Here is an 18,586-nt window from a genome sequence, read left to right on the forward strand (position 1 = left end):
AATAATTTTTACATAAGTAATTTTTGCTATCGTTCTTTTTTTACATCTGTTATTAGACAGTGGCAACGCGGAACACTAATGATTATGAACATGGTCTTTTGCCTGCTAATGCCTGTAATGCAGTGAAGAAAACGATATGACAACAATAACATCTAATGTAACTGGCCCCTCTAACAGTACAACTGGCCCCAGCTTGGCCCCCCCAGTTGAAATGGTCTAGAACTGCCACTGCTTGGAGCGGCAGGCACATCAATACACTAGGGCTCCAAGCTGTACTACTGGCTCTGCAGTCTTTCCTTCCACATCTGAAGGGAAGACATGTCCTGGTGAGAACAGACAACACCACAGTGGAGGCTTACATCAACTATCATGGTGGACTGAGGTCCCACCGCCTCCATCTTATGGCACGGGAGCTCTTTCTCTGGGCTCAGGGACGCCTAGCGTCTCTATGTACCTGGCATCCTGAATGTGGCAGCGGATAAGCTCTCGAGGGAGAGCCCGCCACCTTGGGACTGGAGCCTACATTCCAAAGATGGTGCAGCACCTGTGGGACAAGTTCGGGAGGGCGCAGGTGGACCTGTTTGCCTCCCTGGACAATGCGCACTGCCCCCTGTGGTCCTTCATGTCGGAGCCACCAGGGCCTCTGGGCTTGGATGCTCTGGCACACGATTGATCAGGGGTGGAGCTTTACGCATTCCCCCCGTGTTATATTATTTTTTTTACTGCTGCTCTTTAATTACTTGTTACTTTTTCATTTCTTATTCTTATCCGTATTTTTTGAAACTGCACTGTTGGTTAGGGGCTCGTAAGTAAGCATTTCACTGTAAGTTCTACACCTGTCGTATTCGGCGCATGCGACTAATAAGATTTGATTTTCCCCTGATCCAGGCTGTGCTGGACAGGACCAGGATGGCAGAGCATCATCTGCTTCTGGTGCCCCATACTGGCCCAGACGACCCTGGTTCAGCTTTCTCCTGTCCCTGTTGTCTGGGACACCTTGGCAACTTCCCATGAGACCGGACCTGCTGTCTCAGGCCAGGGGAACTCTGTGGCATCTGAGGCTACACTGCCTCAGTCTGTGGGCTTGGTCCATGTTAGGACTACAGGAGGGTGTAATGAACACCATGCAGAGTGCAAGGGCACCGGCTACAGCCGCGGCATACCAGTTGCGCTGGTGGTTGTTCTGCTCTTGGTGCACTGGTATTGAAGTGGTGCCTGAGTCATGGGGGGTGCAGTAAGTCCTCAAATACCTGCATTCTAGCTTGGATGAGGGCTTAGCAGCCTCTACATTGAGAGGGTATTTGGCCGCTATATCTGCCTGCCATGTGGGGTGGATGGGCAGGCCAGTGGGGCGCCATCCCTTGGTCTCCAGGTTTATGAAGGGGGTTCGTCGCTTGCGTCCAGCTAGGACCCGCTCAATGGTGAGCTGGGATCTGGATGTGGTCTTGGCAGTTTTGGCAAAGCCACCTTTCGAACCATTGGAGTCTGCCTCCCTGAAACACCTCTATGAAGGTGGCTTTCTTGGTAGTTCTGAGTGCTACCGGATGGTGTCACATCTGCTCATGCCACACCCCCTAGTGGTCATCCGGTGTCTGGGTGACCTGCAGCTATTCCCCCAGTACACTCTCTCTCTCCCTCCCTTTCTGTTTCTGTTTGTGTGTGATTGTGTGGTTGGAGACAGGTGTGCTGGAGTCAGAGCAGATCCCTCTCAGCAGCAACTCGTTCCATTATCAAGACCTCTACAAATACTCAGTTCTGCCATTTCCACTCTGCCAGATTGTAATCTCTACTCAATCAGTTTATGCTTCTAGCCATTATTATTATTCAAGATCCTGTTACCCTGCTGTACCTGTTTCCCTGCTTGATGCTGTTTATCCTCTCACTGCAGTTTTGCTGCCCTGACTCTGGCTCCTGTCTCCTGTTCCACATCTCACCACCCTGCTACACTGTTCTGGACTCACCACACCACCACTCCCTTGGATTCCCCTCTGGACCTGTTTACCCCGTCCCAACCCAGCACACTCCAACGTCAGCCTCCACATTTGGTTTCCTACAACTCATCCAAGCTTCCCCGGATCTGCACTCCATATCTCCCTGTGTTACAATAAATACCTTGGTTCATTCATCTCTGTTTCCTCGTCTAAGTCCGCTCTTTGGGTTCCCCTGTGCCACTCCTCATAACAGATGGACCCCGGGGGGAGGAGTATATCTCTCCGCCCCAACCCTTCATTCCTCCTGAAGGTTCTGTCAGACAGGCATGTGAACATCCCTTTTATCCTGTCGGCTTAGGGACCCCCCTGGCAGTGCTGGGGGAGTCTGGGCCTCCCTCTGGCATGCTGTGCCCTGTGAGGGCACTGGCTGCTTATGTGGAGGGGACACGGTCAGTGAGAACAACAGACCAGCTCTTTGTCTGCTATGGTGAGAGTCCTGGGGGCTGGGCTATCGTGTCCACTATCTCACTGGATAGTGGACATGATTACGACAACATACCGCCTGGCTGGCAGGCCAGTGCTAGGATCTGTGTTGGCACATTCAACATGAGGTGTGGCTGCATCCTAGGCTCTACTGAGAGGACTGCCCCTCGCTGATATCTGTGTTGCAGCCAGCTGGGCTTCCTCTTGCACCTTTGCTAGGTTCTATCGGGTAAATGTGGCACCTCCCTCTGCGGTTGGTTCAGCAGCCCTAGACGTCGCTTCCCCTTCCGGGAACTGTGCCGGGACCCCCTTTCCACATTGACGGCTACCTGCGTCTCCGGCCTGCGCTGGGACTTCGCCGCTGGCTGGCCAGGTCCCTCTAGCACTGACTAAATCTGGTACGGGTATACCAATATATTGGAGTGATCCAATATAGTGAAACATAAAAGGTTACATATGTAACCACGGTTATGTGAGCTATATGGATCACTCCAATCCTCTACAGTGCTAGAGGCGCCTCAAAAATGATGTAGAGAACATGTCACGGCCATGGGGTCTATATATAGGGGCAGACCCCAGCCGTGACACAGGTGTACACAGGAGTAAATCTGTAAATCCTCACTTCGTATGTATCCCTCCGATGCGGAGTGATACCAATATATTGGAGTGATCCATATAACTCACATAACCGTGGTTACATATGTAACCTTCGATTTGGAAGTTAGCTACTGCTGGAGGAAGGAAGTGCATGCAATCTTAATCAGTCAACTGACGTGTTTCATGTGTGAACGCATGGAGTGAACAAGACAAGCTTGTTCATGGCTAGCTAGCGGCAAACTTTCCCAGTTGAACAACGTTTTGACTGCAAGGATTCACTTTCGACTACTTGTTAGCAAAGGTAACGAACACTTTCCATTAACGTTACATTTCCTGTCACATTTCTCCGTTATTTCTATATCCTACTTGTAAAATGTTTTGAATTAAATCTAACAAATTGTTTCTGTTGATAATCGTTGCATGAAAGCAATACTTATTGTGAATCACACCCGTGGTAACTTGCTGACAGAAGATGGGTTTTTTTGCGTGAAAAGATTAACATTGTGGAGTATTTCTCCCTTTTCTCCTCCGATAATAAGATGGGCAAGATCCGGTACCTTCAGACTGGTGAGCATCTGGCGCCTGTGACGAAGAAGACAGGACCTGTTCATATCAAAGTTAAGCATAGTTATTTGTCCTATACCTCTAAGTTCACAGCCAAACTATTTCAGCATTCCTTCAAAAAACATAACATTATGCTTAAGAACTAATAATGTTATGTGATATACTTCATTACATTCAGTACATAAGAGGCCCCCCCCAGCAGAGAGTGACAAAGAGGGTCTAGAAGATACTGTGCAAATGAAATGCAGGTTGTGAAAATTAGACTTGTACTTTGTATGAACAATTCATTGCCAAGAAATAAAATCTTGGATATACTTTTTTTTGTTGGTGTGGAATCAACCTTTTTTGGGGGTGAATTTGGGGGTCTTTGGCGCTGGGTCGTGCTGGTTGTGATCAGCGTCAGACTCATTCGGTTTGATCAAATTTAGGATTTCGCCTGGGAATGACAGCAAGCATAAAGTTTTCAGAGTACTAGTGTTAAGATTCCTTTTTATTTCAAACACTAAATCTTACTTTCTCTGGTGAGAGTCTGGCTCTGTTTCCAGGCTTGAATGTTTTTCTGCTCGAATCAGGCACTCACGGGCTTTCTCATATGAATCTGAAACATCACGGAACAGGAGCTTATCAGTTAATCTGTAAATGTCTGCAAACGAGACATTTAGTATCTTAATATCCTGTTAAAGTACTCACTCTTTGTCTTCAGTAATTGAATTGAATACACCTCCCGTGTATCAATGTCCGGACGTTCATGCGACATCACTGCCTTCCTTAACCTCTCTTGGTTCTTGTATGGAGGCCAGTAACATTTGTCCTTGGTGCACCACTTCGTTCCGGAAATTAACCACAGCAAACATGGTACTGTGAACAAAAAAGAAAATAAGGGTACTCAATTAGATTAGTTTACTCAAACATTTCACAATAGTAACATCTAATTGTAGGAGTTTAAGAAAATCCCTTCAAGTAAATAATACATTTTCTGTAATGTCTTTTACTGACAATTTACCTTAAAGAGAACGGGGAAACCAATAAAAATAACATTGGTGCTTTGCATCCTACAAATGGAGTAATGGCATCCCAGCAAAGCCCTCTTCGCACGAGAGTAGAACAAACTTCTGAAGCACTTTTGTGGCATGAGTGAAAAGAAGTTCATCTTTCAATCCAGAGAGATGGAAAATATCAAGCAGTGATGATGGCAGGGGATATGCGAAAAGGTCTGTCTTGTTCCTAAATGTTTTGTACACAGTGGCATGTTCCTCCACCACAAGGTTTTGCACTAGGACAACCCCCTTGTTCCTCAACTGGACACAGTTATTCCCAGTGGACATCTGCACGGAGAAGTGAGTGAACTGCATTTTTTTTAGGCTGCTCTTTCACTGTTAGACCATTTGGGACTGGGCCATTGTCATGCTGCTTTTGTAGTGTTTTCTCTGCATCTGACTGTGTTGCTCTCATTGCCTCTCTTTCTGACAGCCTCCGTATAACCTGCTCTAAAGGCTTGTTTCATTTTTTTTAACTGGCCAAAAAAATTCTCGAAGGGGAAGCAAGAGAGATTGTCAACACAAAATGCTTGTGCTTCATGGCTGAGATGGATTAGGCAATAATGTAAATGTAAATGATTAGGCAATGTATATTATGTTTTCCTTCCCATACAGGCAGCTGCAGTAGTCCACAAACAAAACCAGGAGGTTTCCTGCATAGTCTGCACACAAGGATACACTTAGGAAGATGGTCATGGCATCTGCAAGCAACATTAAGTTGTCATATATCACCCTTGGAATATTCCCTTTTAAACAGACAGGCCCAGTGTACAAGAGGAATGTACGGAACTCAGTTGCCTTCCAACGGGCAGACTCATTCAGTGGTTCTCTTGATTTCTGATGGAGTGTGAGGTCTTAGGTCAGTCAGCTGTGAAGATACATTTCTGACAACAGCTGGACCTAAACATGTTTTCAGTGGCCCTTTCTGCCGTAGTTATCAGTTTCCGTGTAACTCTCAAACATACCAGGAGCATTTTGTCAAGCGGAAACGGCGTCACCAAACCATTTGACAATGATCCTAAAAGGTGTTGTCTAACTCAGTCATCAGTCAAATCATCAAAAGTGTCGTGGTTGGACCTCGGCTGTTGTTTCTGGGAAGGTCATACGATTCAGGTAGTAGACTCCCGTTTGACGCATTTGTCATAGCCATAGTAGCCATTGTGACCTTTTGCATTTCTGACAAAGGCCCTTGCTGGTGCTTCACAAATAATGGCAGAGATTTGGACTTTAAGATTTCTGTCTCCAAAAAAACACCTTCAGTTTCCAGCTGCTGCATTTCCTCAATGTCACGACTTCCGCCAAAGTCGGTTCCTCTCCTTGTTCGGGTGGCACTCGGCGGTCTTCTAGCCATCGCCGATCCACTTTTCATTTTCCGTTGGTTTTGTCTATGTTTCCCACACACCTGGTTTTCATTTCCCAATTACTGGTCATGTATTTAACCCTCTGTTTCCCATCTTGTCTTTGTGTGTGTTTAAGGTCGGTATGTTTCCGGGTGCTGTGTGGCAACCATTATTGTTCGCACATTGGTTTAGTTACTTTGTGCTATTTTCTCAAGTAAAGTGCGTTGTTCACTCATCTCCGCGCTCCTGCGCCTGACTTCATGCACCAGCTACACCCACCACCTGACACTCAAGTCATGCAAGCAATCAAGACTGGTTGGTTTCTTCTTTCAATTTTGATGGCCTTTGTATAGAGGAAGGCCATCAAAATTGATTTGGAGGGACACTGACTCAGACAACCTTGTATGAACAGATGTTGTAAGGTGGGACGTTACGTTAGCTAGTCTAATTTTAGTGTCCGTCAACTAACTTCAAGTCCCTAATGTTAACCCTGAAGGTATTGACTTGACACACGACAGTTCCTAGGATCCTTGTTAAGGATAACCTTAGCCATACTGTTTGTCATGATATAACATATCAAACAAAAACAAACTTAAACGTACTTTTAATATCTCAACTTACATGAATCTTTAGGTAACATCAACTCACATTGGCTTTATACTGAGACCACAGAGACGCCGACTGGGTTTTAATAGAGACAGATGCGTAAGCAAGGTGATCCAGACGAGCTGTTCCTTCCAGCGGATTCCACAGGACAATGTTTATATGTGTACCACACGGACCACACAGCAGGTAAGGGGCGCCTAGTGGTGGTGATTTACGAACCACACAGAGGGTAAGAGCGCCTTTTTAATGGTGATTCATAACCTTTGAGAATTAGGGTGCAGGTCTGCAATGGAAGACTATCTCTGAAATATGTATCGGAACGACTAAGGCTTTTCATGAATTTCACATTAAGTCGTACGGTGTTTGCACTTCTATATTCGTGGAATCAAGCCGTAAAGGTACTCATACCAGTTGAATACAACTCCATCATTCTCGAAAGGTTATGAATCACCATTAAAAGGGGTCCTTTACCTGCTGTGTGCTACCACTTATTCCCATATGAATGTCATGATTGGTACAACCTTTTGGACAATTTAATGGGGTGTTTTGACCGGGTGAGGTGTTAGCTCGAATTTGTGGATTCTTTACCTTGTTCCTCAGGCTCAAGCCTCAGGTATGACATCTAGAATTAAACATTTTAGAGATAGATATCTTGCAGTGAGGGAGGGCAGCTCAGGAAAAATGAAGATTTGTCATCCGATAGGTGTTACTTTGTTGTTCAAGCAGGTTCTAACCATAAGTACAAATCACAAACTGAATTGGTATGCAAAGTGTCAAATCAACACTACATATTGTGTATACCATTACCTGTCATCTTTACATTTCTTAGAATATAATGTTGGGGAGGAGGGTGAAATTCATACGTAAAACAATTGTGACGAAAGTCTACGGATCTTTAATTGTGGTATTTCTTCGACAGGACTTCTCTCTGCTGTCAGGTTCCTGAACGATGTTGACATCACTCACCCTCAAACTCCACTAGCTCATACGCCCCACAACATTAGACATGAAACCCTCCTGTCCATCTTCAATACCTTAAGCAATAGACACACAATGATATCCCCATAGACATGTAGGGTGGTTTGTGCCCATATTCAGTTTAAATGCGTTCTCTGGTTGGCATGAATCTTCAGTTAGAACATTTTACTGACTCATCTCTGATCAAGTTATTCCACCAACGATTGAAAGAAATTGATCTTTTTTTACATTTTTTTTTACTTCTTTAGAACATAGTTTATAGTTTCCATTAGGAAATGTTAAGGAAGACTTCACAGAAAATATTGCCTTGGGGCCTCTTAAGTCTCGAACCTGCACTCTTTGTAAGTCTAACATCTCTGTAAATACATTACTTTCAGTTTTGTGCTAAAGGTTGTTACACATGACCATGTTAACGGTAGTATTGTTAACTGATACCTAATCTTAATGTGTGTATTGTTGTAAAAAAAAAAAGATGCACATCCTGTAATTTTTGTTCTATATTCAAAACTCTTCTTCACAATGCCCAAGATTAGTGAATGGGTTAAAAGTGAAAGTATGCAAGCTATGTACCTGTAAGAACACGCAAAAGTACTGGAACTTGCTATTACACTGAAATTGCATTATGCGATTACAAAAGGTGGAACTTTATACAATGGGCATTTTCCAGAAAAAGCTGAATGGTACAGTTCAACTGTCAAATCCGTGTGGTTGATATAAAAAAATATATTGTTTTCAGCAACAGTAGCAGTACTTATTCAATTTATGAGAAGGTGTTACAGCAGGTCGCACGCATGGGTCCGCATATCGACCTGCCGAAGTTCCTCCACTGAAGGTCAGACCTCCACCTAGCATAGCGGCTTGCCGCTCAACAAACGCTAGTGGATGAGCGATTGCTGACCATCTTGCCGATGGTCTGCTGCCGGAGGCTCCTGGCGGACCGACAGGTCGTTGTTAGCTGGGTAGGCCCTGAGAGCTTGTGCCAATATTGCAGGTAACTCCTTCGCCCAGGAACCGCTCTGCCGCAATCACAATGATTTATATTTTCCTGGACCTTCTCTCCACCTTGGCAGTGCCATTAATTACCATAGCTATAAATGCCACAAAGTCCCTTCTGGAAAGCAATTCATCAAAGCGCTGAGGAAGACTCCAAGACACCAACACCAGAAAGAGAGTGCTTAAAGACACATTTTTGGCACCTCAAACCCACTAACAAAATGGACACAAACTGGAAAAATGACTTAATTTTGTGAAAAAGATACAGTAAACACACCTGACCATGAAACTTTTAAAAAATATATATTTTCCTAGTAGTATCTCTCAAATATTTTCATATTATGCATTCATTACTAGGGTGTAAGGGTTAAACAATGGCTCTGGGCTTCATTACTGTATTGAGGTTCCTCTGATCATTCCCTCCACTTAGGATCGGCCTTATCCACCATGTGAGGCTAAGCAGCAGATGCTGTCGTAAACGTAACATTTCCATAAATCATTCTGTTTTTCGCTGTCACAAGAACATGCAAGAAAACGCCATAATTAAAATGTACTGTAACATAAAAACAGCTTCAGCACATCACATAGTATGCCATCTTCAAATAGGAAAACAGTTAGAACCTGTACAGGACATGCAGTTACAGTTTTAAAAAATTGATAAACAAATAGGCTAAAAAACACTGTTTCAACTTTAGCAAAACAGGAAAAGAGTTAATTTGTTACAGTATACAATGTAAAAAAAAATGTTAAAAATAGAACAAATCCCCAGTTGATCTGGTCTAGGGAGAACATTGTGTGGACAGACAGTCTTTACCCGTTATTGCTCCACTGCCATTTAGGTAGAATGGGTCCAGGTCCACATACACTTGAGAGGCCCCTTGTAGATGGTCTTCATCTGTAAAGGCCTTACTTACTCTTAGATGATTTCTTTTTCTGAGGAGAATAAAACCCAAATCATTTACAGCTCTGTTATTTTTGCCAGGTATAGGTATGAGAGCTGAGGCATGCAGTGAGTAGTATAAGCATGCTGGAACGCAAGGTCAAGAAAAAGCATGTGGGTCAATGTCTAGCTATAACTTCTGCGCCTTGATGAAGATGAGGTAAACTTCCTTACCTTTTTAGGTGGGGTCTCTGTGGGTGCTGGAGGGTGCTGTACAGGGATGGAGTCTTGGGCAGGTGTGACTGGCATCTCAGGCACTGCAGTCTCTGAGAGTTTCAGCTTTTTAATCTCTGTAGAGTTTTTATTTATATAAATGTTATTACATAATCATTTTCAGTATAGACTAATATACAATATATTTTTTTCATTTTCTGAAACAAGGTTTTTAGAGGAAGTGTCACTCACTTTTCTTCTCTGTTGGAGGATCAGGTGTTACTGTGGTGGATGGAGGTGGTGGTGGTTCCTTGTCAACACAGTTCTCATTCGTTCTTCTTCTTCTTCTTCTTCTTCTTCTTCCTCTTTTCCAGTTCCATCTTTGTCTCATTCTCCTTTCTTATCGCCTCCTGTTTCTTCTTCGTTCCCTTGTCCTTTTTTGCCCCATTCTCCTTAGTCGTCTTCTTCTTTTCCTTCTCTGGTTCCTTCTCTTCTACGGTCTCATTTTTCATTTCATCAGTCTTCTCTTCGCCAGTTTCCCTTTTCTTCTTTTGGGGTTGTGGTGAATTGTCATCTGCTTTAGTCTCATTGTTCCTATTTTTCCTCTTCCTTTTCTTGGCTGACGGTTTTCCATTAGGTGTTGGGGTTACAGGCGTGGAGGGTGGCTGTTTGTCTGCCACGGTCGTAAGGTCGGCAGTATTATTGTTGATCTCTGCTTGGCCTTCAGGGGATGGGGTGGGAGATGTTTTGACTGATGGGGTGGGAGGTGCTGCCTTCTTAGCCTGACTGGACTTGGCTTTACTAGCTTTTGCAGTTGTCTTGGTTTTCCCATTCCCATCTTCCTTTTCAGCTGTAGTCTTGACCTTTTCAGCAGCACTAGACTTTTCCACTGCAGCGCCAGCCTTGGGTTTAGGTGTCTTCGGTGCAGCTTTAGCCCTGGGTTTGGGTGGTGTCTTCGGTGCAGCTTTAGCCCTGGGTTTGGGTGGTGTCTTCGGTGCAGCTTTAGCCCTGGGTTTGGGTGGTGTCTTCGGTGCAGCTTTAGCCCTGGGCTTCCTCGGTGCTCTTGTTTTCTTCGCTGCTGAGGCAGGTGAGGTGGGAGCAGGTGGAGCGTTCAGCGCAGTGATGGCGTCCATTTTGGCGATGCTTGTGTCTGTGGACAGAGGTGGGTAGACAGTAAATAAACAACATGGCTACCTTGGAGACCTACTCTGAACTATCAACTGTCAACACCTGTACTTTATTTAAAGACGTCATACAGTTCTGTTTATATTGACACAAAGTTATTCCATTATTAAGTTATTAAAGGGTGATGCTGTGTGTCTTCTGGCTGTTATGACGCTTTTGAATCCTCCCCCGCTCTCTGACTCACAACCCGTCTCTGTCCACTCATCTTCCTCCTGCTCTCTTCCTCTGTCTCCCTCCCTCCCTTCCCCCTTTCACCTGACCCTCACTTGCCCTCCTCATTTTCCACAGTTTTTCCCTCTCTCTCACCTGATAGTTCCAGTGCCAGTCTCTTCCACTTCTCCACGTCCAGATCGGTATCAGAGTCCGAGCCAGAGTCGTCTCCCCCTGTAGGAGGAGGACCAAGAACGGTCAGAGGCAGGGCAGCCATGACAGTCTCAGGGGAGGGCTTCTTCTTTTTGCCTTTAACGGGCATGTCCCCTGGTTTGTCTTCACCTCTTTTCCTCTTGGCTGATGGAGCTGGGGCCTGAAACACGGATTGGTAAGAAGAATTCAGTTATGCAGAATGATCTAGCTAACAAGCACTTAGAGAATATGGTTCCCAGTGACTATATACGGATGAAAAAATAAGTTAATGCAATTTAATACACAGAGAGTTAGTATCTGTACTTGTGCTTTCTTCGACGAGGTTGCTTTCTTGTCTTTTGCAGCCACCTTCTTTCCTATATTTGTGGCTGGAGCAACTACATACAATAAAAAAGAGACATAAAACATACAGTAATGAAGACCATCAATGCAGAACACACATAGGGCCACATTGAGGAATTTGGACCAAAATCCTGCACCATGACACCAGTACATACCAGCAGGTGTTGCTGTAACAGCTGGAGTTTCCTCAACTGAGGATTCTCCACTACGGCCGCGCTTCTTCTCAATGGCTTTAGCTGTGGGTGACTGGTGAAGGAATATCAAAAGGTTAGAATAAGGTTGATCATCACGTACATCTCATCTCATAGCATAGCTCCTGGTTTGAACAGGAAGAGGTATATTGATCTTACAGTAAGACTGTTCAGCAGTAGGAGTAGGTCCTTAGAAGCAGGTTTTTTTCCCTTTCCCCCACTCTGGGCCTTCTTAGCTGAAGCAGGGGTCTTAAGTTGAACCTCAGCATGCTTTGCTGGGGCTTCATCTGGGATGTCTGATGGTGTGTCACTGCTGTCGTTGGACGACTCTGGTGCTGTACTTGTCGGTGTGACAGTGGGTGTTACCTGGGCCTTGCTTGGGGTAGCAGCAACCACTGGCTTAGCTGGAGTAGCAGGAGTGGCTTTCGTCTTGGCTTTTGATGTTGGTTTTGCTTGTTTCCCTGGTGTCACTGGTGTAGTTTGTGGTTTTGAGGTTGTTGTCTACAGCAGTGTGAAGATGAATAAAATGAGACACTAACGTCCATAGACAGTACTGAGGAAAATATTAGGGACAGACTATTATGTATTCCAGCAACATATTCACTTTTAAAACTCACCATTGCTGGACTGTCCTCTTCGCTGTCTGATGATGAATCAATGCTGTCACTGGACTCCTTACTAGCTGAGGTCTTGCTTGGAGTGGCAGAAACCACTGGTTTAACTGGAGTACCCAGAGGGGCTTTCGTCCTGGCTGTTGATGTTGGTTTTGATTGCTTCGCTGGTGTATCTTTCGGTGTTGCAGCTGTTGTCTGAATCAGTGTTAAGACAGATATTTATGATGAAATACCTGAAGAAAACATACAGATTATTCCATACTCTACAGGAATAGACTAATATCAACTCACCGTTGCTGGACTGTCCTCTTCGCTGTCTGATGATGAATCACTGCTGTCACTGGACTCCTTACTAGCTGAGGTCTTGCTTAGAGTGGCAGCAACCACTGGTTTAACTGGAGTACCCGGAGGGGCTTTCGTCTTGACTGTTGATGTTGCTATCTGTTGCACCACTGGTGTAGCTTTCGGAGTGGCAGCTGTTGTCTGAATCAGTGTTAAGACAGATATTTATGATGAAATATCTGAAGAGAATATACAGATTAGAGGTCGACCGATTAATCGGAATGGCCGATTAATTAGGGCCGATTTCAAGTTTTCATAACAATCGGTAATCGGTATTTTTGGCCACCGATTTGCCGTTTTTTTCAACACCTTTATTTAACTAGGCAAGACAGATTAAGAACACATTCTTATTTTCAACGACGGCCTAGGAACGGGGTTTAACTGCCTTGTTCAGGGGGGATTCGTTTTTGCAACCTTCTGGTTACTAGTCCAACACTCTAACCACCTGCCTTACATTGCACTCCACGAGGAGCCTGCATGGCAGGCTGACTACCTGTTACGCGAGGGCAGCAAGAAGCCAAGGTAAGTTGCTAGCTAGCATTAAACTTATCTTAACATAATCACTAGTTAACTACACATGGATGATGATATTACTAGTTTATCTAACGTGTCCTGCGTTGCATATAATCGATGCGGTGCCTGTTAATTTCTCATCGAATCACAGCCTACTTTGACAAACGGGTGATGATTTAACAAGCGCATTTGTGAAAAAAGCACTGTCGTTGCACCAATGTACCTAACCATAAACATCAATGCCTTTCTTTAAAATCAATACACAAGTATATATTTTTAAACCTGCATTTTTAGTTAATATTGCCTGCTAACATGAAATTGTGTCAATGCTCTTGCGTTCATTGCCTGGCTCGTTGCGAACTAATTTGCCAGAATTCTACGTAATTATGACATACCATTGAAGGTTGTGCAATGTAACAGGAATATTTAGACTTATGGATGCCACCCGTTAGATAAAATACGGACAGGTTCTGTATTTCACTGAAAGAAAAAAACATTTTGTTTCCGGATTCGACCATATTAATGACCTAAGGCTCGTATTTCTGTGTGTTTATTATATTATAATTAAGTCTATGATTTGATAGAGCAGTCTGACTGAGCGGTGGTAGGCACCAGCAGGCTCGTAAGCATTCATTCAAACAGCACTTTCGTGCATTTTGCCAGCAGCTCTTCGCAATGCATTGCGCTGTTTATGACTTCAAGCCTGTCAACTCCCAAGATTAGGCTGGTGTAACCGATGTGAAATGGCTAGCTAATTAGCGGGTGCGCGCTAATAGCGTTTCAAACGTCACTCGCTCTGAGACTTGGAGTAGTTGTTCCCCTTGCTCTGCATGGGTAACGCTGCTTCGAGGGTGGCTGTTGTCGATGTGTTCCTGGTTCGAGCCCAGGTAGGAGCGAGGAGAGGGACGGAAGCTATACTGTTACACTGGCAATACTAAAGTGCCTATAAGAACATCCAATAATCAAAGGTATATGAAATACAAATCGTATAGAGAGAAATAGTCCTATAATTCCTATAATAACTACAACCTAAAACTTCTTACCTGGGAATATTGAAGACTCATTTTAAAAGGAACCACCAGCGTTCCCATGTTCTGAGCAAGGCACTTAAACGTTAGCTTTCTTACATGGCACATATTGCACTTTTACTTTCTTCTCCAACACTTTGTTTTTGCATTATTTAAACCAAATTGAACATGTTTCATTATTTATTTGAGGCTAAATTGATTTTGTTTATGTATTATATTAAGTTAAAATAAGTGTTCATTCAGTATTGTTGTAATTGTCATTATTACAAATAATATTTAAAAAAACGGCCGATTAGTCGGCATCGGCTTTTTTTGGTCCCCCAATAATCAGTATTGGCGTTGAAAAATCATAATCGGTCGACCTCTAATACAGATTATTCCATACTCCACAGGAATGGACTAATACAACTCACCACTGCTGGACTCTCCTCTTCGCTGTCTGATGATGAATCAATGCTGTCACTGGACTCCTTACTAGCTGAGGTCTTGCTTGGAGTGGCAGCAACCACTGGTTTAACTGGGGTGGCTTTCATCTTGGCTGTTGGTGTTGCTCTCTGTTGCTTCACTGGCGCTGTCTGTGTTTTCGAAATTGTGTAATATGAAGAAAATGTTCAAACCTGTGTTTATCATTCGAGAATATGAACAGATACTTATACAGTAATGATTTGGGTTATTTCAAGTCTTTAAAAAAAACTCACCATTGTTGGACCTTCCTCTTCACTTTCTGATGATGAATCACAGCTGTCACTGGAAGTCTCTGGCGCTGTAGTCTTCGATTTGGTTGTTGGCTTGGCTGTTGATGTTGTTTTACTAAGTGGTGTTACTGGTTTTGCAGGTGTTGCTTTTGGTGTTGTGGGTGTTTTCTAAATTGGTGTAAAAAGAGGCAAATAAAAAATGTAATTCAGGGTTTAATTTCTGAATGTAATATATCATGTATCCACACTCCAGAGGTAAACTCACCACTGCTGGACTCTCCTCATCGCTATCTGACGATTCACTACTGCAACTGGATGAGTCGGATGTTGTAGATGTTGCTGTTGCCTTGGCCTTGCTTGGAGTAGCAACAACCACTGCTTTAGTTGGAGTAGCTTTCGTCTTGGCTGTTGATGTTGGTTTACTGGTTGGCGTCACTGGTGTTGGCGTCAAGGGTGTTTTCTGAATCAATGTTAAGACAATCTTAACACATAGGGCTTTATTTGTGAATGTAAAGAAAGGTTTAGAATATTCTACAAAGGAATAGATTAACTCACCACTGTTGTTGCCTCTTTCCTGTCTGAAGACGTATCATTGGTATTGTCGGAGGCCCCAGATTTAGGCGTGGAAGTGGTTGTTAACTTGGCCTTGGTTAGGGTCGATGGTGTGACCTCTGACTCGGCCTTGATCTTTGCAGCTGGAACATGATTGGCTTTGGGCGTTGCAGGGCTTTTCTGTAAATGGCAGAGGAGAGGAAGAGAAGACTCCATCAGTAACAACAGGGAGAAGAAGAGTTTATATTTGAATTGTAATCATGTCTCTCTATTGGTGTTCACCAGTGTGTTTACATCTGTGCTTGCTTACTTGTGGCGGTGTCTCCTCACTCTCAGAGTCCTCTGAGCTGTCTGTGCCAGTGCTCTCCTCCACTACTGTCCCCTTCCCTCCAAGAGTTCTCTGCACAGCAGTCTTGGCCTTAGTTGGGCTGTCTTTAGCTGGGCTCTGAGGCTTTGGGGTCTGGGAGACTGGAAAGACAAGAGCAAGGAACAAGACATGCATGATATTCAGATTTAAACCACAACCAAACTACTAATTTCTTGGTTGTTGTTTACATTGGTCTCCTACACGTTTACTGAAAAAAGCCTGTACCTTTAACAGGTGTTGTTTCTTCATCTGCTGAACTCGAGCTCTCTGTGCTGCTTTCAGGGTCTGCTTGACGGTTCTTTTTTAACCCAGAAGAATCCGGTTCTGTTCCCGTCTTTGTACTCTTCGAAGCACTGAAGAACACAGTTAAATGTCAAAATCAACCCAATGCAATGAGGTCAGTTAATCAGACAAAATAATGGCCTGTATTTTGAGAAAACCTATAGGCCAGCTACTCACTCTCCAAACCATTTATTGTAGATGTCCAGTAGTGAAGTTGACAAGGCTTCTGGTTCTCCGCCCTAGACAAAATATTAAGAGAAACAAAATCAGACAAAGGGAAATCTAGCTAGCTACATAACAAATACAAGACACTCTACAGAGCAAAGTGAAATGTATTAGTGTAGTCTCCAAGTATAGTCTACAGTCTCTACCAAGAGGTCTGGGCCTCCATGGCACTGGCACAGTAGTGTAGGGCCCATCGGTAGACTCTACACTGTCACAACTATGTTATTACATTGTAACAACGACACCATTATGGAAGTACAAATCTGCAACAATATGTCGCGAAGTTTCCCTTAATGGAGTGATAACGTTACATGTTACAATGTACGACGCATGAAACAGATAGATGTAGCGACCTTCACATGCTTTTTGAGTTCTTCTGCAGCTTTCTGGAAGCCGTTTTCCTTCAAATGTCGGTAGATCAAATGGGTCAATTGATGACTTGACCCATGCTTCTTCTTTGGAGACATATTCCGACGTTAACACAAACACAACAACTAAATAACATAAATTATAATGAATTGAACAAACTTGGCCACATCTGGGTGCACGCTTTCGTTCTTCACATCGTGCATGGTAAGCGTTTTAACTTTGACCCATGCCTGTATTTCCGGCGAAGTCGTTGTGCATAACGGGAATTGTAGTGCGGCGTCAACTACTCTACTCACTCTTTATTCCTAGACGAGTCCACCTAGCGGCCTACGTATGATGAGGCTTATCTTTCACAATAAAAATGATCACTCCACTGTTAGTGTTTTTTTTTTATCACTTTGGTGCAATTTTCACAAGTATGTGGTACATTTTAAGCACACAAATCTTAACAGATGATCAAAATGGCTTGTGTTTCAAAACTCGAAGCACATTTTCAATTGACTGAGTACAACAAACAAATCCACAGTCACTTGTTCACTGCACCAAAATCACTCTTTCAATTTGGATAGAAATATCTGCTTTTCAAAATGCATTATTCACTTCACTTTTGATATGATTTGTCATTTGTTAACAATACAATTAACTATCACTTAATCAAACTGCTCAAAACGAATAACTACTGAACCAAAATGATGTAGTGCCTAGTTAACATATATAGTTTGATAACTGCTGAACACTGTATTTTATTACATTTTTTACCTCATAAATGTATCAATTTGACATCAATTTAGTTTGGAACGTAAAACCAAATCATTGATGGATGTGGCTGTAAATATGATATAATTTCCTATCAGCCTGTGTGCTGCAGTAGGACAAAGTGGAAAAAGTCACTGTACATGCTACCATTTGGAATTATTGTGTCATGTACAATGCACTGCTGAAATACCTGGGTTGTATATATTCCACTCATTATCTGAATTACTGTACATTGATACACTGTAAGCTGATGAATTCCAAACAGATGCTGTATCAGTTGACAAGTCAGGAAGAAAAGGTGATCTCATACAATGTTGCATGGTGTAGAAATGGCATACATGTTTTTGCAGTAGCCAACTGCTATACAATACCTCTATTTCTGATGATTTGTCCTATGTGTGTACTTATAAGGATAATGAAACTGTAAGACAGACATATTTCTCAACATTCTCACAACCTGCCATTGGATACAAATGATTTAAAAAAACTCTGCATGTCAAGTTATAGTCAAATACTATATTGAAAGTGGTAATTACCATCTACTATTCTTTCTAGTCAGCACTACAAAAATAACAGTTTTGAAATGTGTATCTTGTATTTTTGCTATTGGATTAAATGGTAGTTAAAATGAATAAATGCTGAGCCTATCATTCATTATCTGATGTATTGGTGACTAAACAAAATGTGCTCATGGTATTTCATGTAAAACTTAGATTTAGCATGAATGACTCAGGGGTGAAAGATGTGTGAACCCCCAATGAATCAAAGGAACAATCAAAGGTTCTGAACGTAAGAGAGGGGACATATCAAGTGCTATCAGTTCAGAGTATTGTACTTAGTTTTGAAAATATACTACTTACATCTGAAACATTTGCAAAAGTGATTGAAAAAAACTGTAATGTTGCACAATTAATTAATTTTAAACCTTTCATATAACTTTGGCATACTGGTAGCCTACTCTTGACTGTTAGAATTTTGGAAATCTTTAGTTCAATGTTTTATATTTTTAGATGTAAAATTGGCTTCCTTCAACCATCTGTTAGATATTATGACCTGGGGCTGAGCACAGCCATCTGTCTTTGGCAGATTCTGTAGTTTAAGCGCTGTGTTCTGTTCTCACATAATTGCCTGGTCATTATG

The 18,586-nt window shown here is 43.0% G+C and overlaps 1 protein-coding gene across 5 annotated transcripts; it reads right to left on the reverse strand.

Annotated features, from left to right (window-relative positions):
- Positions 1-9,643: 9,643 nt before the first annotated feature.
- LOC106604850 (nucleolar and coiled-body phosphoprotein 1) lies at positions 9,644-16,937 on the reverse strand. 5 transcript variants are annotated; one of them, XM_045718231.1, is made up of 17 exons: positions 16,675-16,937; positions 16,274-16,335; positions 16,040-16,167; positions 15,758-15,915; positions 15,451-15,627; positions 15,161-15,376; positions 14,899-15,063; positions 14,614-14,775; positions 12,609-12,800; positions 12,321-12,512; positions 11,863-12,204; positions 11,668-11,758; positions 11,474-11,547; positions 11,114-11,330; positions 10,667-10,772; positions 9,875-10,630; positions 9,644-9,759 (listed from the first exon to the last, which is right to left on the reverse strand). In XM_045718231.1, the coding sequence occupies exons 1-16, from the start codon at positions 16,786-16,788 to the stop codon at positions 9,949-9,951; spliced, it is 3,078 nt and encodes a 1,025-aa protein (XP_045574187.1). In that variant the 5' UTR covers positions 16,789-16,937; the 3' UTR covers positions 9,644-9,759; positions 9,875-9,948. The 5 variants fall into 5 exon arrangements, with proteins under 5 accessions (XP_045574187.1, XP_014055383.2, XP_014055382.2 ...); XM_014199908.2 differs by having other exon boundaries at positions 9,875-10,772; positions 15,161-15,355; XM_014199907.2 differs by having other exon boundaries at positions 9,875-10,772.
- Positions 16,938-18,586: the final 1,649 nt, after the last annotated feature.

The sequence above is a fragment of the Salmo salar genome, chromosome ssa05, assembly GCF_905237065.1.
Source record: "Salmo salar chromosome ssa05, Ssal_v3.1, whole genome shotgun sequence".
Taxonomy (NCBI): Eukaryota; Metazoa; Chordata; class Actinopteri; order Salmoniformes; family Salmonidae; genus Salmo; species Salmo salar.

What these genes read in the sequence shown, in the direction of transcription:
- LOC106604850 (XM_014199907.2), bottom strand. Translation starts at nt 16,788, where the DNA reads ATGTCTCCAAAGAAGAAGCATGGGTCAAGTCATCAATTGACCCATTTG. An exon ending in GTGAGGAGACACCGCCACAA is followed by an intron (nt 15,628 to 15,757) that starts GTAAGCAAGCAC and finishes TGCCATTTACAG; the next exon opens with AAAAGCCCTGCAACGCCCAA. An exon ending in ACTGGCACTGGAACTATCAG is followed by an intron (nt 10,773 to 11,113) that starts GTGAGAGAGAGG and finishes CTCTGTCCACAG; the next exon opens with ACACAAGCATCGCCAAAATG.